The following is a 22,101-nucleotide window of genomic DNA, read 5'->3' as shown; positions in this document are numbered from 1 at the left end:
GTTTCTGACTTGTTGAATAAAACTGCTTGCTGATTTCCTCAGACCATTTACTGTCCTATAAATACTTTCCTGGACTTTGGACTTCCTTAGTCCACCCAAACATAGAATGTTAACTTCAGTGAAAGTGTATATAAATATGAAGTGTTATATTTCATATATTGCACTAATACTTTAAGATGATTGCAAAAATAAACATAATTAAATAATAATAATAAAACTTCCCTTGAATCCAGATAAAGATGTCCATTGAATTTGGTTAACATTTGATGAATAAAAACTTTATTCATCAAATGAATTGATGCAAGGAATTGATTTAAAATTCAAAAGCTCAGCATTATTACTTGGGAAATATATTAATATATCGAATAGTTAGAAATGCTAAACAAGTCTCTAAGTTTTCAAAGCTAGCGGAGTGTATGGAAATAATTCTTGGTGCAATGGTTAGAAGGGGTGTGTCCCTGTTATTAGTGATGATTGGAAGCACTTTTTTGTAACTTCCTGCTGATGGTTTGTGATGGTAATAGTAGCATTTTGTGCGACAACAAAGAAAAGAGAGAAAAAACACATCTGCGACTCATTGAAACTATAAAAACTCATCAGGAATACCTCTTCATTCACAATAGTATTAAAAGATAATATTTTCCAGCAGTCACTATTACCTAGTATGACTCATGGCGATGGCTAGTTCACAACCCTGTTTTTAAGAGTCTTGTAAAGGGAGCAATCACACCATTTTACTGGGCGTTCCACTCTAACACTGTCCCTACATGCAGTATTATCACTTTGCTAGGGATACTATCCTTCAATAATACTTGCCGCAACAAACCATTTACAAACAGTGGGGCGGGTGATTATTAGGTGTTACAACCTTTCCAAATTGTGCAAATTGGTGTGTGCAGAAACAAAACCTTCTGGGATCATTCAAACCAGGGAAAAGATTTACTCTGGATGCTGTCACAACATGGTAAATGCATGTTCAAGTATTTGCTGTTGTATCCAAAGCAATCTTTACCACAAGGAAACATGTAAATATGATATATATTAATAAATATGTTTTCCAGTAAATATTAAAACATATACATTTAAGTTTATTTTAATGTGTTATAAAGGAGGTATGTGAAAATGTTTTAGTGCAGTTAAAGGCTGATGAAATTAAAAGGAAGTGTTAATTAGATTAGTAATTGGCTCGGACTAGATCCTCACAGTGCCAGAAACACAGGTTTGATCCTGACCACGGGTGCTGTCTGTGAGGAGTTTGTACGTTCTCCCTGTGACCACGTGGGTTTTTACAGGTGTTCTGGCTTCCTCCCACATTCCGAAGATGTACAAGTTTGTAGGCTAGTTGACTTCTGTATATTGGTCCTAGTCTGTAGGACATGGAACTAGTGTATGGGTGATCGGTTGTCGGTGTGAACTCAGTGGGCCAAAGGGGCCTGTTTCCACGTTGTATCTCTAAAACAAACTAAACTAAATTGTCCCTATACAGATCTACTCCGGCTGTACGGAGCTAATTCATACAAGTGTTATAGTTGTGCCTGTTCCTGCTGACTATACGTCCAGCATCAATCCCACCCCCCCTCCTCCCCCCACCCTCCATTCCCCATGTATGTTCTAGATCGTGGTTTCACCACCATATCAGTTGCTATTCAGACCATCAGTTGTGCCATGAGTGTGATCACTATTTGCCCAAACAAAAATTTATGTATGACACTTGTGGCTCTCTCAGTCATAATCACCCAGAGAGCATCCCCTGGTGTGGTGGAATATGCACTGTCCAATGGACAATGTAGGGGTCAGTTGCCAGAGTTTGAATGGTCTGCGGAGAGTATTCATAGAATAGATATAGAATCATACAGTGTGGAAACTGACCCTTCGGCCCAACTTGCCCTCGCCAACCAACAGGCCCCATCTACACTAGCCCAACCTGTCCATGCTTGGCCCATAACCCTCTCAACCTATCTTATCCATGTACCTGTCCAAATGTTTCATAGATGTTATGATAGTAAACTCAAAGGCAGCAGGAGATATCCCAGTCACCATCAGACTGTCGCAGAGTCCCTCTTCCTCCACTAACGCAATTTAAAAAAACTAACTATTGGATAGTTTGAAAGTGATGTTAATGTGGTGATAGTAATGGTGCCGTTTTAACACCATTTATTCCATCTCCGAAAGGGGGCTTCTGAGTAAAATGTCTTGGTATTAAAATAGTGACTATGCCGAGGGTCATTAACATGATAGTTAATTCCTCCTTAGGTCAAACTCAGCGAACATACAGTAAGTGGCTGTGATTGATTTTGTACATTTGGTTTGTGGCTAACAATTCTTCACTCACTGTATTTTCCAGCTTTTTTGGGGAGAGGTTGCAATTTCCTACACTCTTTAAATTGTATGCCTTAAAGCTAAATTGACTTCATTAATTGTGGAAGAAACTGTTTGCTCTAACTCGTATAATCTTACAGCCTGCACCAACTCCAGCTCATTGGCCCATGTGGCATATTCAAATAATACTTTTTTAGCATTGCCCATTGGAGGAAGTAGTCTTAGCCCAGTCTCTTTGTGTCAGTAGTGTGACATTAATGGATATAAAACTAACCTTTAAAACTTAGAATAAGAGTTTAAAATATTAAACTATTTTACAGACCCATCTTAGATTTAATAAGTTAAAACATTTGTGTCGTAGTTTGTTATTTTCACCTAGAAATCTCACAGATAAATGTTAAAAGGTCTTGACATGGTGTGTTTAAATAATTAGAGAACAGTGAATCAGAAGTGACAATGCTGGGCTGCAGTTTCTCCATCAAAACCAGTTCCACCTAACGTGTGCAGTCCATCTGCAATAACACTAATTGCTGGAGGAAATTGGCGGGGCAGGCTGAATCTGTGGAAGGAAAGGACATTACCTCCAGAGATGCTGCCTGGCTCACTGAGTTCCTCCAGTCACTTTGTGTTTTGCTCAGGATTCCAGCACATGCAGTTCCTTTTGTCTGCAATATTAAAAATCTGTCTCCACTTATGGTCATAATACCTCAAGCAACATATATATTTGAACGTAAAGGATTTTGACTGGAAGGGAAAAGTTATATATTAGATAAACAAGTAAAAACAGTTAGTGAATGTTGTTGATGGTAAGAACATTTTTTTAACAGTAAAATTGGATGGCAACCAATTCAAGAATCAGAAATCAATAAGGACAACTATCAGCTCAAATGGATTCCTTCACATTGCTTTCTTCAAACAGACATCTTTCTAACACAGGAAGTATGGCGGGGTATGACCTAGGGTAATGGGAATGACAGGTAGTTTACATTTGGAAGTGCCTTAACAGGGATTGTATAAGGCACTGTTACTGTAACTATTCCTATACAGGTCAGGTGGGGCTCATGCTTTTGATTTGTTTCCTCTTTTGCACTGTTAGTCTAAGTTATTAATCTGACTGCAAAATAAAGTTTTAATTATACAAAATGTATTTGATGTCCTGCTATTCATTCACTTCAGTCATGCATCCATTTAATCTTATTTGATTTGAAATAATATTCATTCTGAGAATGCATCTTGCTTACCTGACCAAAACGCAGTCTGCAGAAGAATCTGTGGATGAGGGAGAGAAAATTGGTTTTATTGCGATTTATCTATTTATATTTGCAGCTCAATTTCCAAGCTGTTTGTTTCCTCTCTATGGTTCCTTCATACTTCTCTCCTTAGTTTGAAGGTTGTGTGAGCAACTAATTCCTGATGTTTTTTTCTTCATTAATACATGGTTACCCGTAAAAATGGCACAAAGTGCTGGAGTAACTCTAGTAGCTTCTCTGGAGAACATGGATAGGCGATGTATCCGGTTCAGGACCTTATCCATGTTTTCCAAAGGTGCAGCCTGACCCGCTGAATGACTCCAGCACTTGGTGTCTTTTTTTGTATACCAACATCTGCAGTTCTTTGTGTCTGCCTATGACAGAACTGGGCTGGAGCTCATCCATTTGAATCACGTAACATTATTTAGTAATATGAGGTAAATTCACAAATTTGCAAAGGTAATTGCACCCCCCCCCCCCCCCCTTTTTCCTGTCAGAATTAAAGACTCCTGTCAGTTATTTGATTTCTCCAAGCATCCATGTATCTGCAGCTCATCAGAAGATAACAGATTCCACTGGTGAGCTGTTTCTGCGGTTGACCTCAGTAGGAGCCAATTTCCTGGGGTGAACGTTGTTTTGCTCCATGGACACATCAATGAAGTTCCTTCCCCATGAACACATTAAAATCGATCAGGGGTATTAAAGTAATGATTTTGAAATTCGATCCTTGCATGACCTTTTCGGTGATAAAAGAAAGTACGATGCAAGATGCAAAACTGCATTTAATTAGCCTTGTGACTGGGGCTTTATTGCAGCCACTATAACATGGGGATTCTCCTATTTCAGTAGGAATTCCAGTTTGGTATCTGTTCAGGATCCTCATAATATGGTGCGTATATAGTTTCATGGCACATATGTTATAAACTAATGATTGTATTTGGAGTCAAGCATGGAAGGATTATTATCATATCGCAAATGTTAATAACAATTGATAAATGGCCGTAGTATAACTGTTTGGAATTTCTATTATTAAATCTGTGCAACATTTATATTGTAAAACTGAATGCATCTCAAAGTACACTTGTGTTCCCCAGGCCCATATCTCTTCCATTACAATGATAATTGTCAGCTCTGAATGTTCCAAAGAACCGGAAATGAAGTTCTTAAGTTGGAACAGGATATGAAATTTCCTGCATTGTCTTAGGCACAGGTGCCCAGCGTGCATGAGGCTATGGAATATTTACAAAACTGTGTCATTCCATGAGTTGGAAGACACTAGGAGCCAAACAGCTGCTAATGCTTCAAAAATAGTTGAGTATTTGATGTCTGCCTCTCTGAGCATGGGAGTCGAGAACTCTCAAAGCAGGAAGCCACATATGAGAAAGGAATTATTTTTTTATGGAATGAAGTTGCAACCAGCTACTAAATCAATTAAAATGCAAGAAATTCCCATTCATTCAATCCTCCGTTCACCTAAAGTTATTCCTCATGTGGGAAACCATTATTTGGGATGTGAAAACTTTTCCGGTACCAAAACATGTGTGAGGCTGAAAATGCAAAAACATCCGTGAGAAATGCTGAGGCTAATTCTCCACCTATCATGCTGCATAGTAAATCAATTTGAACTTTACTGAATATTGGGAGAGAAAAAAAGAGTTGAGCAACTCTATTTAAAATAAATATTGATCCATCCTCAGCCATCGCAGGATGTACAGGATGTTTGTTGGGTTCTTAAATAGAGTAAATGTTCTCAAATGAATGAAAACACTTAGATCTCTCTATTGTATAGGGAGGAACTGCAGATGCTGGTTTAAACTGAAGACAGACACTGGACTAAATCAATGGGTCAGGCAGCATCTCTGGAGAAATCTCTGGGTGATGTTTCGGGCCTGAAGAAGGGTCTCGACCTGAAATGTCACCTATTGCTTTTCTCCAGCGATGAGTTACTCCAGCTTTTTTGTGTCTTGTCTTAGATCTCTCTATTCTATGTTTCAGAATTAAACTTGTGGATAGATTATAATACCAATGTAAGGGTACAAGTACACAAAAATGCTGGAGAAACTCAGCGGGTGGTGCAGCATCTATGGAGCGAAGGAAATAGGCGACGTTTCGGGCCGAAACTCTTCTTCAGACTGATGGGGGGTGGCGGGGAGAAGAAAGGAAAAAAGAGGAGGAGGAGCCCGAGGGCTGAGGGATGGGAGGAGACAGCCCGAGAGCTGAGGAAGGGGAGGGGACAGCAAGGGCTAACAAAATTGGGAGAATTCAATGTTCATGCCCGCAGGATGCAGACTCCCCAAGCGGAATATGAAGTGCTGTTCCTCCAATTTCCGGTGTTGCTCACTCTATACAGACTGGACTGTTTCCACAGTTGAGTTCATTTGATACTGAATTTCTTGATGAAAACATATTACATTTAATAACTAAGAAGAATGTTATAGTTAAAATACTACTCAATATTTCTAGATCATGCCACCATCATTTAACAGTTGAATTTGCTACACAATTTTCCTTCCTGTACACCATGCAGTTTAGTTTATGGAGACACAAAGAACTGCAAATGCTAGTAACTGCAAATTCTTGCATAGAACACAAAGTACTGGAGTATTTCAGCTGGTCAAGTAGCATGGATAGACAATGTTTTGGGTCAGGATTCTTCTTCAGATTTTGGGGGGGAGAATGCTGTGATGGAGGTGTGATTGGGCAAAGCCTGGTAAGTGTGATGATTTAGTTTATGGTCATTATCTTGTTATTTGAGATCTTTATCTCAGGAATAGATTCTGAACTAGAATACAAAGTTGGGGACATCCTTACCTTATAGAGTAACATAAAAAGAATGGAATAATTGTCGTGACCTCAAATGCAAGGCATATTACAGAATGTGCTTTTATATCATGAAATAAATAATATTGGCATAAACAACACATTGTTGAAATTATTCAGAGGTATTTCCGGTTTTTGTGTGTTTTGCAATTCCAGTTTGCTCAGTCACTATGCATTTTCCTGGATGCAGGTTTTCTGTTGTGAAATGCTTTCTCATTTGTATGTAAATTGTACAAGAGAGGAAATTATACTTTACCCCAAAATTATCATTCTTGCGCTCAACCTCTCCAATGTCTCATCATTGTTACTTTGTCCAAACCTCAACCACGCATTCTTCAGCTCTGGTCTGTTTCACATCATGGATTGCCTTCAGCTATGTCGACATTAAGCTCTGTTTATTCCTGCCTAAATATTTCTACTTTCTCCTTTTTTCAAGAGTGTCCTAAAGTAAAATCTCTTTAACCAGACTTTTGCTTATCTGAGCCCACACCTCTCAACGTGGATCAGTATCAAAATGTTCTAAAAATCTCTTGTGACATTACTTTTGACATAGGGGTGGCCCGGTGGCACACCTGTAGAGATGCCAGAGACCTGTTTGATCCTGACCACAAGTGCTGCCTTTGCGGAGTTCGTATGTTCTCCCCGTGCCCACGTGGGTTTTCCTCGGGTACTTAGGTTTCCCCCCCACACTCGAAAGATGTACAGCTTGTAGGTTAATTGACTTTGGTAAAAAATTGTAAATTATCCTTAGTGTGTAGGATAGTGCTAGTGTACGGGGATTGGTGGTCGGAGCGGACTTGTTAGGCCAAAGGGTCTGTTTTGGTGCTGCATCCATAAACTAAACTAAAAAACTAATTTTGATAGTGATCTCTGTCTATTTATTTTTCATTTTAAAACTGTCATAAAAGTATAAGTAACTCTCTCAAGTTTGCCCTTAAAATTTTAGGCCCCAGGTATTTATGCAAACTTGTTTGGCTCAGTATTTGATAGTTTATCCTGTTATTTGATGGTACATTCATTTTCTGTCAACAAGGCCACTACTGTAAAACAACCACAGAGTATGTACAGTCCAAAGCATCCAATACCACAGAAGAAAATTGATTGATTCCCTCAGTAGAAGTATTGGCAATGCAAACATGAACGAGAGAGACAAAGGATTTATTTTATTGAATGAATTAGAAGAATCTTAAAGATGACCAGTAAAGGTGGTAATGTGATTTAATAAAAGCCATAAACATTCCAAACTAAGTTTTAAGATTTCTTTCTGGAGGGATAAAATCCATGAGTCAAGAAGTTAAGTTCAACTTAGCGAGAGCAAAATTTGTTTCCAAGTGCATTTCTGGAACCCAACAATTGAAAAAGCATATGGAAACACCAAAGAAAGGGCAAACAAGGAGGATTCCAGAATTGTTAGGGCATAATTAGCTGAGAGCTTTATCAGGTTGAAGCAATTTTGTCTAAAAAAGAGAATTCTGAAGCCTTTAAAATTAAGGAGAGATTCAATAGGGTCGACATAAGGATGTTTCATTCACGTGAGAGTCTGAAACAATTAAATATAAATTAGCATCTCATAAGAAACTTTATAGAGTGATAGAATAAGCTATTCTCTGTCAGAAATATGTCACAAATAGCAAATGTTCATGTGAGGGAAAGGTAAAAATATAGAGGAATATGTTGAATATGTTGGCATAACTCTGTTGGGCCAATAAACGTTTCTGTACTGTTAAATTCTATGTAATTCCATGTACGTAATTAAAGGAAAGGCATTGACTACTGGATGTCTGGGCTAAAAAAAGGAATATGCAACAGCATTATCAGTGGAGCCCTTCATTACTGGAGCAGTGAAATTAGAGACTGCAATTGCTGTGGACAATGTTGTAGTAATACATCTTTAACTAATTCCACTATCCGCTAGATAATTGGAGGCATCAATATGTTTATTTTAAATTATTCAAAGCCTGCATTCAAATTGCAATAAGAAGTATTTGATCCAAATCATTAAGTATCTAGAAGTCTGAAGAAGGGTTTCGGCCCGAAAAGTCGCCTATTTCCTTCGCTCCATAGATGCTGCTGCACCCGCTGAGTTTCCCCAGCAATTTTGTGTACCTTCGATATTCCAGCATCTGCAGTTCCCTTTTGAACACAAGTATCTAGAGTTATTGTTCATAGTAATTATTCAAGTTATGTCCATGATAACTGTTTATAAAAATGATGTAGAGATTAAAACCTGATATAAAATACCTTAACATCATTTTCACACAAAAATGCATTCATAAAGAAGTCTCATAACTACAAAGGTTCTAAACATTTTTTCATTCCATTGTACAGATAGCCTATCATTCTGGTTTTCATTACAAGCAATTCAAGATAGCAGGCAATACCAAGTCTAATTAATTGTTCAAACACAAAATATCCTTGAGGGACCATTAAGGTTCCCTTCTCTGCTGATGAATTAAGTCATAAGTGATAGGAGTAGAATTAGGCCATTCAGACCATCAAGTCAACTCCACCATTCAATCATGGCTGATCAATCTCTCCCTCCTAATCCCATTCTCCTGCCTTCTCCCCATAACCTCTGACACCGATACTAATCAAACATGTATCTATCTCTGCCTTTAAAATATCTACTGACTTGGCCTCTACAGCCTTCTGTGGCAAAGAATTCCACAGATTCACCTTTGACTAAAAAAATGTCTCCTCATCTCCTTCCTAAAAGAACATCCTTTAATTCTGAGGCTATTACCTCTTTCCTAGAATCTCTGACTGGAGTGGGAACAACCTCTCCACATCCACTCCATCCAAGTCTTTCATTATTCTGTACGTTCAATAAGGTCCCCCCTCATTCTTCTAAACCCCAGTGAGTCGAGAATGATACAGGCAGGTCACTGAGAGGAAATCTCTCATCTACATTATCCCACTCAAGGGGTACATACCTTGAGACTTAAACAATGGGAATGGTAGGTGCGTTAGGACAAGGGGTCACAGCTTAAGGATAAGGGGGAAATCCTTTAAAACCGAGATGAGAAGAACTTTTTTCACACAGAGAGTGGTGAATCTCTGGAACTCCCTGCCACAGAGGGTAGTCAAGGCCAGTTCATTGGCTATATTTAAGAGGGAGTTAGATGTGGCCCTTGTGGCTAAGGGGATCAGAGAGTATGGAGAGAAGGCAGGTACGGGATACTGAGTTGGATGATCAGCCATGATCATATTGAATGGCGGTGCAGGCTCGAAGGGCCGAATGGCCTACTCCTGCACCTAATTTCTATGTTTTCTATGTTTCTATGTTAGTTATCTGTTTGGGTGGTGGAGGCAGGGACAGAGATGAACTAACAATGTTCAAACATTTTTATTTTTGAAAACCAAAGAGAAACCAATGATCCTGCGCAACAGACTTTAGAATGGGTGATTCCTTCAGCACTGAATTTGGTCAGCACCCCTGCCTCAGTTGCTCTTCCTTTACACCCTTCCCACTCTTTCCCAACTCCACTCCAAGATTTAAGGGCATGTAGATCTCTATTGTCTTAACACTCCAAAAAGAGAAATAAAAAACATTGTCTTTTTATCATGCTTGAGCACATCTTCCATTTGTCAAGTTATTAATATTAATTTTGGACCAACGTTTTTATGTTAGTTTCTCGTAACATAAATGCACTGGCCAGAGATGAAGGAGATGTTTCTTTGGTTTGCCTTCAACATGTTTTAACTCCAGCCTCAATTACTTAGATTTATCTGGCCCAATATCTTTAATATTAACAACCACCTCTATTATAGATGAATTATAGAGTTGAATCATTGAGTTGAATCATTGAATGTGGCTTTCCTGGATGAAATGCCATTCTGGTGTTGACTTTGGTGAATGGCCTCAATTTTATATATATCAGGAAGTCGACTGAGTATGCCAGCTAAACTTACACATAGGCATTGCAGCGAGCATCATAGAAGGTGAGCACCCATTTAACTAGGCTAAGTCTAAAGGTTAGATCTTACAGATAATAAGGCACCACTCTAGCCCATTTCAGCTTTAGGATCATTTAGAACTTCTGCATCGTTTTAATGCATCTAATAATTCTGAAATGTAAAAGATTTGCCATACTAGATTAAATATTGTTTGCATTTGAAATACAATCTAGACACATCTCATATTCCCCAAGCATTGTGCCACAAGATAGCACAAACCTTTAAAACTGATTGTTTTAGCCCTGCGGCTGTTACACAACTTAACTCTGCACCCAACACTTAACCCCCCCCCCCCCGGACACTCCTTCCCCAAGAAAAATTGCACTATTGCTAATGTATGTACATATATATATTTTGCAGTTCCATTATTCTATGTTCGCTCTTCTGGGTGAGATGCTAACTGCATTTCATTGTCTCTGTACCATACACTGCACAATGACAATAAAGATTGAATCTGAATCTGATGGGGAAACCAATTTTGACACTTCTATGCAGTAACATTAGCAAAGCAGGACCTGGAATTGTGGAGGGAAGGTGAGACTGAGTAATAAACCTATCATTTAATTGGTTAAATTATGTCATTAAATATGAGAGCAAAGCTTAATTTCTAGTGACATTTTCTGAAACCGAATTAAAATTATGGTTCCTAATTGCTCAATGCAAACCATAATTTTAAAGCATACCATGCCTGTAATGTATTTAAAAGACTTCTGATGTTATGTAAATGTAGAGCTGAAATTACATTGATAGAAAACTGAGAAGCTATTTTGACATTTTAGCATATCATGTCATTTAATTCACAGAGGCATAATAAAGTCTTAAAATATATATGTACAATAAATATCCAAAGCCACGTGTTACAAGCTCGACCCAATCATGAGGGACATTTACCGACTTCCACTGTGGACTATGGAGAACTATATTTTTATTTCTATTAAATGAGTAGAAGTATATTTATATAGCAACTGAAACTCAAAAATTGGCAGATTTCATAAATCTGAAATAATAACAGGAAATTCTGGAAAACACTCAGCAGTTTCGGTAGCATCTGTGGAAAGAGAAACAGTTAATGTTTTAAATCAAAGACTCAGTATCTCCTTCAGCAGATGCTGACTGGCATTTTCTATATTTGTACAGCTTTGTTGAAACTGCTTTCATTATTATGCCATGAGTTAATTCTTGCTGGTATATCTCCATTTCCTCTGGAACAGCTCAAACACATTAGAAGTTGCGATGGCTCAACTATCTGTGAGAACTGAGGTTGCATGGACTGTAAATGCCACCTTAAACCAGAGATATGTTATTTCTGTGTTACTTTCATTTCCATGTAGGTTTATCACTTTACATCTTAGAGGTGTGTCACATCAGATGGTCATATCCAGCTCATCTACCTGATATGAACAATAGTAACACTAGCCATTTCACTGCCCAATAGAGAGGATTACAACTGAACGTGAATAATGGTATAGATTAAAATGGATGAGAATATAGTTGCCCAATAAACGTCTTCTGCCTTATTCCTATTGAGCATCAAGTTTGGTTCACCATTCTTCCTTGCTTCTGTTGATTTATGTTGTTCTGGTCCTCTAACACTACACATTGATCAAGCTTCAATGAATAGATTGGGTAAACTGAGTCTTTTGCCCAGAATAGGCGAATCGAGAACCAGAGGCCATAGGTTCAAGGTGAGGGGGGGAAAGATTAAACCTATGAGGGGTAACTTCTTTACACAAAAGATGGTGGGTGCATGGAACTACTGATGGAGGAGGTGTTGAGGCAGGGACTATCGCAAGAATTAAGAAGCATTTATATAGGTGCATGGTTAAGATAGGTTTATAGGGATATGGGCCAAACGCAAGTAGGTGGGACTTGGGGAAATGGGGCATGTTGGTCAGCGTTGACAGGTTTGGCTGAAGGGCCTGGTTCCACGCTATATGACTCCATAACTCCATGATTCCATACTTGAGTAGAAGAATGGGCTTGCAGCCACTATGTCCTTGGTCATCTTTTGCCGCCCCTGATTTGTTCTGGCCTTTTCCGACCTCCAGATTTCCCCCCCCCCCCCCCCCCCCCCCCTACTTTCAGTCTGAAGAAGGGTTCCTCCCCGAAATGTCACCATCCTTTTTCTCCAGAGATGCTGCCTGACCCGTAGAGTTACTCCAGCACATGGTGTCTATGTTACGGACACTATGTGTTATACCTCCTACCTGTTTCATTGGGTGAATAAATACTGCGGACTCCTTTAGATTAATCGACAGGTACAGTATGGAAACAGGCTCTTCGGCACAACGAGTCCACACCGACCATTGATCACATTAGTTCTATCCTATCCCACTTTCACATCCACTCCCTATAGATTAGACCTACATACCGGAGGAAACAGGAGCACCCGGAGAAAACCCATGGGGTCACAGGGAGAATGTGCAAACTCCGTACTGACCCAAGGTCAGCATTGTACTTGGATCTCTGGTGCTATGAGACAGCAGCTCCACCAGCTGTGCCACTGTGACACCCAGATACTGGGATCGATCTCCCTATGCAGGCTCCGCAAGTCAGTGAGTCGCTCTATATATGTGCAGTGGAGAAAAGAAAGTTGCTGGCTATCACAACACTCTGAAATGCTTCAAAACATTCAACAATTAGTCAACAATGAACTTCAAATACCAGGAATGAGACTTTATTCAATTCAAATCATCTTCTATCTTTCTTCACTCTTGTGGTCCTGGGCTCATGCATTGATAGTTCCACCTAACTTGCTACACTTGTAATCCCAGGGAGTGAATGTCAACAGGTTTATTGAGAAGGGAGCATGGTGCCCAGCGTTGCAGCCAAGCTTTCCCTCAATGTTCATGCCCATTCACTGTCCAGCGCCAACATTGAGCTGGATTTGGAATGAGATTTAAAGGGTCGGTTTTGGGACTTGGTACTGCACAGACACAGTTTGGAACAAGGTTAATTCAACAAAGAATCCAGAACTTCTTTTCATCTCTGGCCTTTGTTCAACTATTTGCCAATCACCACTCCATCACCTGTATCACTTAGCACTGGCCAGGCTGTGTCCTGCCCTACCTGCTTTCTCCTCAGTCTGAAGTGGTCCAAATCCAAAACGTTCTCCAGAGATGCTGCCTAACCTTCTGATTTACTCCGGCGCTCAGTGTCTTCTTTGGTAAACCAGCATCTGCAGTTCCTTGTGTCTACAGAATGTATTTGGTTCAATTAAGCATTAACAAATATTATTTGCGACCGAGGCAAGGATGTACTGTACCAGAGATGCATTTGGATTTTGAAATGTGTAGCCGTTTTACTAGGGTAACGTGTGATGAAACCGCTGATGGATCTCATTGAGAGCCATAGAGGGGGTCGTAGAGTTATACTGCGTGGAAACAGGCCCTTCGGCCCAACTTGCCATGTGCCATCTACACTAGTACCACCTGCCTGCGTTTGGCCCATGTCCCTCTAAACCTGTCCTAAACACGTACCATGTATCTCATTTCTGGGCAATGAGTACCGGTTTAAATGATGGAGTTAAAACAGTTTTAAACACCCAACAACTTGAGCAGCAAATCATTCAGCACAATGAAGTGTAAATAGGTGGTGGCCAGTTTTCACACGGGTTTCAGAAATGCGACGATGAGTCACAGGCGGCCTGGCAGAACATGGATACATTTTCCAGTAAAATAATTCCCCGCCACCACATGGTATAAAAGTGGGTGAGGGGAGAATGAAAAAAAAACTGCGGGACAGGCAGCATCTCTGGAGAGAAGGAATGGTCAGAGGGAGGGTCTCGACCCGAAACGTCACCCAAACCTTCTCTCCAGAGATGCTGCCTGTCCCGCTGAGTTACTCCGGCATTTTGTGTCTACCAGCATCTGTAGTTCCTTCCAACACAATAATTTAAAAAAACAGCGCTGGGAATGCCAAGCAATAACTGATGCATTCTTCAGTACAAATGTCATGGATACTGGGACGTGACATCTCCAGATTACAAATAAATATGTTGAAGCAGAGAAATACAGAAGTACACCGCTCTCTCGCCTTCTTCTCACACTCGGGACTATTCATTTCAATCAGACGGGTCCTCAATAAAGACCTACATGACAATTGAAATATCTACTGGTAATTCGGTCAATATTTAGAGTAAAGAAGAAGTTGGCATTTTAACTACGACACTGTCGATTACTTCGTATTTCTAAAGTCATATTTCCTATAACAATCAAATCATCAAAGACAGACACAAAATGCTGGAGTAACTCAGCGGGACAGGCAGCATCTCTGGAGAGAAGGAATGGGTGATGTTTCGGGTCACGACCCTCCTTAAATCACCAAATTTAGTCTTGGTCGGCGGATAGAGACTCAATGTTGAATAAAATTTGAATAATACGCCGAAATACATATATCAGGAGTGGTAAAACCAATTTAGTATTAAGCAGTTATTTATATTCAGTCTCAATCTTCGATGAAAACAAGAGAGATTCTTCACTACCCAATGGAAGGGTTGATTAAAGGAAGCTTCAGGCGATCTGATTGAGACATCTTCGATTGAGACATGGAAACATGTCTGGAAAGGGTGGCTTTGGATTATCACTAAAGGATCTGGGGGTTTTTTTTTTGTCTTAAAGCGTTTGAGAAAAGTGATTTCAATCCTCAAATAATCTTCAAATTACATCTTCAAATGTCAACTGTAAACTGAAACATCGCCTGGAAAGTCATCCTCCCACACGTCAAAGCCTACTTATCTGGATTGTTATTTAAATGAAATGTAGTCCCATTTAGCGATAGCGGAGAAGGGTTGGCGATTATTGGGGTTTATAGAGGACGCGGCTGTTTGGCTCGTTTGACCCCGCTATTACACGATGTTGCAACCTGCCGGGGCTGGGATGCGCATTTCGTGTCAGCTCCAACATCCCAGTCGAGACGTTGCTCGCCGGTGAAGCGCCACTTGCTGAAGCGGGAGGAGAGTGGGGTTGGGAAAGGTCGGCGGGTCGATGACGGACGGAATGCAGGAGACGCGGCTGCTTGCAACGCCGGAGCGCTGCGACCGCGGTACCCGCTGATACTAAATACCTCCACCCTTCAGCCGTGAGTTATGGGGATATGTGACTCGCCTTGTAAAACTGCCAACGCTCCGAGTGCCAGCTGCAACGATTCATTCATGGGGCAGTTCCACAGAGCTGCGCTCCTTTATTCTATATCTCCTTGGAAGCGGCTAATCCCCATTTCGCCGACAGATTAAATTTACGTACCTGACTTCAATAAATCAGTATTCTATTATATAAATATTTAGCGACTGTTATACATCCATCCGTAGGCGCAAGGGAGTATTATAAATACTGTTCTCGTGGAGACTTAAACAGAGTATAAATGGGAGATCTTAATGACTCCGATAAGCTGTAAAAAGTAAAACAAAAGTGTACACGGTATCACTTTACTGCATTCCTCGCTGCCTGTGTATAATGGCCGTCTCTTTGGCTTTTATTTAAAATTTGGCCAATACCTAACCGTGCACCTTGGTTGCCTGCTTCTAATACCGACCAAATATACTAGAGGAGCGCTGAGCACGAAGAGAATTGCATGTTAGCGGGACTTCCAAGCTCAGGAAAGGGTGGCTTTTGATTATAGAAACATAGAAACATAGAAAATAGGTGCAGGAGTAGGCCATTCGGCCCTTCGAGCCTGCACCGCCATTCAATATGATCATGGCTGATCATCCAACTCAGTATCCTGTATCTGCCTTCTCTCCATACCCCCTGATCCATTTAGCCACAAGGGCCACATCTAACTCCCTCTTAAATATAGCCAATGAACTGGCCTCAACTACTTTCTGTGGCAGTGAATTCCACAGACTCGCCACTCATTTCTCATCTCGGTCCTAAAAGACTTCCCCCTTATCCTTAAACTGTGACCCCTTGTTCTGGACTTCCCCAACATCGGGAACAATCTTCCTGCATCTAGCCTGTCCAATCCCTTAAGAATTTTGTAAGTTTATCACTAAAGGATGTTTTTTTTGTATTAAAGCGTTTGAGAAACGTGATTCCAATCCTCAAATAATCTTCACGGGAGATCAAATGCTCATTGGAAGTCTGGTTTGGGCAAAGCTTGTTGAGTTTCTCCCAACGAGAGGGGACGGCGCAGTTAAAGAGAAGGTCCCGCTCAATGAGCCGTGGATGGGTCTAATTCCGGGGTTTCAAGCGTGTAAAGACGCACTATTTCAAAGTGCGCCGGGCTGAATTGGTAAAGATTCGCCAGCGGTGGTTGGCGGGAGTATCCTGTATCTGGGATAGACACAAATTCCTGGGGTAACTCTGCGGGTCAGGCAGCATCTCTGGAGAAAAGGAATAGGTGACGTTTCGGTTCGGTTCGCGACCCTTCTTCGGCCTCGCTGAGTTATTCCAGCTTTTTGTGCCCCTTTTCTCCAGAGATGGTGTCTGACCAGTTGAGTGACTCCAGCTCTTTGTATCTATCTTCGGTTGAAACCAGCATCTGCAGTTCCTTCCTACACTGTAGACGGGGTAACAGTTTGCCAAATGACACGCTCGCTGCGGTACGAAACACAGGTGTAGCCGGTAACAGTGGGGCAGGCAGGGCCCGGCGCCGCGTCCTCAGGCGGAGCTGCTGTATGTGTGTGTGTGCGCGCCGCGGGGCTGGCACCACACAGCGACTGGGCGTTTGAAAACGAACTTAGCACCACTTTCCACCGATAGAGGAGAGCAATTCCCCGTCACCCCCCCCCCCCCCGCCAGATATATGTACAATTCAGTATATATTACAAGTTCAGTGTGCATACACACACATATTCGCACACTGAACTTTTTGTTTCTTGATTATTATATTGTTTACAGAATGCTATGTATTCAAGAGAGTTAGATGTAGCTCTTAGGGCTAATGGAATCAAGGGATATGGGGAGAAAGCAGGAACAGGGTACTGATTCTGGATGATCAGCTATGATCACATTGAATGGCGGTGCTGGCTCGAAGGGCCGAATGGCCTACACCTGCACCTACTTTCTATGTTTCTATGTTCTCATGATATTCTGTTGTGCTGCTGCCAGTAAGAATGTCAGCTCTATCTGGGGCATATGACAAGACTCTTGACCAAGATGCTCTTGACTCTCTTGGTCACGGCTTGAAGGGGAGGAGGCTGTAACATTGACGGGGGCCTCTGAAGGTTTACTGTGGTTAAACCTCTCGCTGAGATGAAGCTTGCGAACATCAAGCGAGCATTAGCTGATGAGAACGGGATATCGCTGTAGTTATTAATAAGGCGGAACCGGAACAGGCACTTTGCTGGCACTGTGAGAGATCGCGAAAGGGATGGGACCGGCGTTTTGGAAATGCTGGTGTTTTTGCCCAGAGGGTGGGCAGAAGATGAGTCCCGTCCCGAAACGTCGCATATCCATCTTCTTCAGCGATGCTGTGTTATTCCAGCACTTTGTGTCTTCCCTTCATGGGCAATACTGTTAACAGTACTGATCGCTCAGGATTCTCCGGGTTTAAAGCATAAAGACTGCGGCGGGTCCAGAATAAACAACGGGCGGTTTACTGTTGTGGGGGTTTCGGGGTCTGTCCCCCCTAATCTACTGACTCAAGTCAGTAGGTTAGTTTCAGGAGAGCGCCTTGCACTAGACTCAACCTCTTTTAGCTGGCGATTGAGAAAATGTCACAGATTGATCAAAACTAAGGGGGTCAAAGAGTCTGCGGACACGTCTGTGATATTTACTAAGGTTCAAAATGCAGAGAGGCAAACATGATTATGTATCAGACTGCAGAAATGTGTCCAATGAGACACACTTTCAATGTGAACAATGGTCTGGTCTTGACTAAAGAATGTTCATTTTTTTAAATGTGAAGTTTATTCCGAAATTCGGCAATAGACTCATCAGTGTGAGCGGAATAGTAATAACGTCACCGGGACCCAGGGGGAAGAATGGTGAAATGAGCAGGCACATCGCAGGTAGAATTCAATGCAGAAAAGTGTGATAGATGATTGGGAGACGTTATACAACATTTATAAAACGCTATGTCATTATAAAACTAGCATGGATGCAGGAAGACTGAGATTAGGACCTTATACAAGTGCCAGGGGGGATTGATCGGGCATAGAGAACCATTCCGCATACTGCAGGGATATAGAGGAAAACAGCAATAACTAAACCCTGTGAAGCTGCCAGGGTCCAGCTGGAATGTTGTGAGCAATTCTAGGCACTAGAATTAAGAACAGAGATGCAAGGCAAATTAATTCATTCATTCAAAGAGCCAATATGGATATAATGAAGGATATGACGTGCTGCTTTACTGTATCCTACAAAAGTGTCTGTACATTGATGGTGAATTTAGTGGCAGAAGGGTATTTAGAGGATACTGCTTCCACAAGACAATGAGCCGCGGGAGTGCAGGAATCTATTTCACACATGTCTGAAGTCAGTAATAAACAGTGCTCATGTCCCCCGAGACAACAGACTCCTCGCTGACATTGCATGTTGCTTGTCTTACCAGCTCTTTATTAACAATGAATGGCATCATTCAGCAAGTGGAAAGACCTTGTCAACCTACAACCCATCGACTGGAGAGAAAATCTGTGATGTTCAAGAAGCCGACAAGGTGAGCTCACCTCTCACTAATGCCAAACTCACGTGGCCAAATTATCTTCACACATTAATGGATTTGTTAACAGCCAGAATTGGACAATAACTGGCTTTGTTAAAATGCAGGCCAATGAGATTGGTAATCATTTTATACTAGTGAATTAGAACCATGAATATTTACTCGTTTAATTTGGCCAAGAGGTAAATCATTTTGGTGCACAATGTATCTTGATTTATGAATATACAATGCATGGTGATTTTTGTACGAAGTATTGGTGAAATAATGGGGTTTCCCATTATTATGTCTTAAATGTCTTGCAGTTGATGACATAGAGGAGTTATGCATTGATGTCTGATTCTCTGTGATGCTGGGTCTTTGATATAACTCCATTGTTAATCTCAGCAGTGCTGGAAGCATGAGATCTTGTCACAATCCTCCCCACTGAAATAAACTGTGCAGTTCATGTTCATTGAACTTACTTCAGTCATTTAGGGCTGGTAATAGCCATTGTGGGGATCTTATAACGCAGATACAGGATACTGAGTTGGATGATCAGCCATGATCATATTGAATGGCGGTGCAGATTCGAAGGGCCGAATGGCCTACTCCTGCACCTACTTTCTATGTTTCTATTAATGTATGACATTGTCAACCCAGGAAAGGAAAGATGAACCTATTGAGCCACACTACAGATGGTGGCAAATTGCTCCGAAAAGTTGTTGAATATTTTTTCTCTGTTTTGACACTATTTCGCTGTTGATATTTCTGCATATTTTTCTCTGCTTTCTTATCCCTTTATTGGGTAAAGAGATAGAACGTTGGGTGTGATAGTCAAGGTCACGGGTGCAATATTGACAAAACAGCTCTCTTTCTGCTTCATGGATACAGCAGTTTAAAGAGTCAGCCCAAACACAAAGTTGCCCCAGCAGAAATGCCAGGAAACCTATGGGCATGAGCACATCCCTGCAGGGTTCCCCTCTGTTTAGGAGTTACAAACTCCTGCAGAACTATATAGGTAACAACTGTAGAAAAGGAGAAACTCTGGACTACTGTATCTGAACTGTGAGGTAAAAATGCCATTATTATTGTGGAGAGATTAGTAATCTCTGCCCCAAGTACATATATGCATCTTGTGAAGTGATTGCACACAATGTTAGTTGAGTTTTCAAGCACACGCACACACACACATATATGTATGTATATGCATGTATATGTATGTATATATATGTATATGTGTGTGTATATATATGTATATGTATATGTGTATATATATGTATGTGTATGTGTATGTATATATGTGTGTATATATATGTATGTATATATATGTATGTATATATATGTATGTATATATATGTATGTATATATATGTATGTATATATATGTATGTATATATATGTATGTATATATATGTATGTATATATATGTATGTGTATGTATATATATATGTATATATATATGTGTGTGTGTGTGCGTGTAAAAATAGAGCTACCTCCATGTATAATACAAACACTGTTCAAAACTAAAATAATTGCAATAGTTGGTAATATTTCTGTCCACTGTTTGCCCAGGCTGATGTGGACAAGGCAGTACAGGCGGCACGACTTGCCTTCTCCCCCGGATCGGTCTGGAGGAGGATGGATGCGTCGGAGAGAGGCCGTTTGATTGACAAACTGGCAGATCTGGTGGACCGGGACCGACCTCAGCTTGCTGTGAGTATCTAGGCACATCTCCATGGTGCTTTATTGCCATTCACCGTGCCGTAGGGGGACAGAGAAGGCATCGTATTCTTACTGAGAAAAAAATCGCAAAACAGTTTAAATCTGAAGCCCAAAATAACCATACCCACCCAGGGAATGAGTTCCCTCATGACATGCTCCCAAAGATGGAAAACTAGAAGAGCACAAGAAAAAGCAACACCAGTGACCCGGGTTCGATCCTGACCTCGGGTGCTGTCTGCGCAGAGTTTGTACGTTCTTCCTGTGACCGCATGGGTTTTCTCCGGGTGCTCCAGTTTCATCACACATTCCAAAGACATGCAGGTTTGTAGGTTAATTGGCCTCTGTAACTTGTCCCTAGTGTATAGGATAGAACTAGTGTACGAGTAATCGATGGTCGGCTTGGACTCGGTGGGCCGAAGGGCCTCTTTCATTCCTGTATCTTTGAACCAAACTAAACAAAGCAATGCAGATGTAGGAAATCTGAAATTAAGCAAAATTCCCATATAGGATAAGTCAAGCCTGTGGATTCAAATGCATTGGTGAGAATCGTTGTGTAAAAACCCAGAGGTACTAGATACAACTGAGTTTTACCTGTGTTGTGAAACTAAGTGACGGTCTAAGCAGAAGTGGTGGTGAGAACTGCTCATTGAGATGTATCCACTTTCCCACCAGTGAATGACTGAGTAGACGTCAGTCTGAATTTGAAGCTGAAGGGGTTATAAAATATATTAATACTGTTATCTTGCATTTGGGACTGATGTGACAAGATTAGCAATGCAGGAACATACATACACTGTAAACCACAGGAGAATATGGAGAGAATAAAAAATGTAGCATTAATGTGAAATGGTGGTTAATGGTCAATGCAGACTAGCAGAACGGGCTGAAGGGCCTGTTTCCATGCTCTATCTCTCTGCGACTATTGAACATAGATATTGTTGAAAATACTCAATAGATTAGGCAGAATCTGTAGAAAGAGAAACAGATCTAACTTTTCAATGACTTTCATAAAAACAATACCATTCACCTTTCAACATGAGGAATCAGCACTCCCCATTTACCATGACTTACACATTTTAATATCATGGCTTTCAATACTTTTTCTGAAGCACAATAACCACCATTATTTTGGAAAATATTGTAAACTAATTTCTAAGAGATTAACATAGTAGGTTAACATGCGAGAGATATCTTTAAATATCACAGAATATACATCTTATGAAATCACTAATAAATTGTCTCCGTTTGGCAAATTCCTTGTATGTGAATACTTGGCCAATAAACTTACTTACGTTTGCCCACCCACACTGCTTGTGTAAGCTTTGAAATGCAGTAATTTCCACAGAATGAAGTCAATAACTGACCAACGAGCTTGTTTTATGTTGGGAGACACTTCTTCACATCTTTGGGATTTAAAAAAAAAAAGATTTATGGTGTTTGGAACAACAGACTCA

General features: G+C 40.7%; 1 protein-coding gene across 1 annotated transcript in view; it reads left to right on the top strand.

Moving 5' to 3' along the window:
- The window catches only part of aldh1a2 (aldehyde dehydrogenase 1 family member A2), an 82,200-nt gene that overhangs the window by 11,454 nt on the left and 48,645 nt on the right, over positions 1 to 22,101 (top strand). Inside the window, exons 2-3 of the mRNA XM_033050625.1 lie at positions 18,840 to 18,944; positions 20,498 to 20,638. Of these exons, the coding sequence (XP_032906516.1) occupies positions 18,840 to 18,944; positions 20,498 to 20,638 (246 nt within the window). The remainder of the gene's footprint in view (positions 1 to 18,839; positions 18,945 to 20,497; positions 20,639 to 22,101) is intronic.

The sequence above is a fragment of the Amblyraja radiata genome, chromosome 34 (assembly GCF_010909765.2).
Source record: "Amblyraja radiata isolate CabotCenter1 chromosome 34, sAmbRad1.1.pri, whole genome shotgun sequence".
Classification (NCBI taxonomy): Eukaryota; Metazoa; Chordata; class Chondrichthyes; order Rajiformes; family Rajidae; genus Amblyraja; species Amblyraja radiata.
Note: the sequence above shows the minus strand (reverse complement) of the source record. Positions and strands in the feature narration are given on the sequence as shown.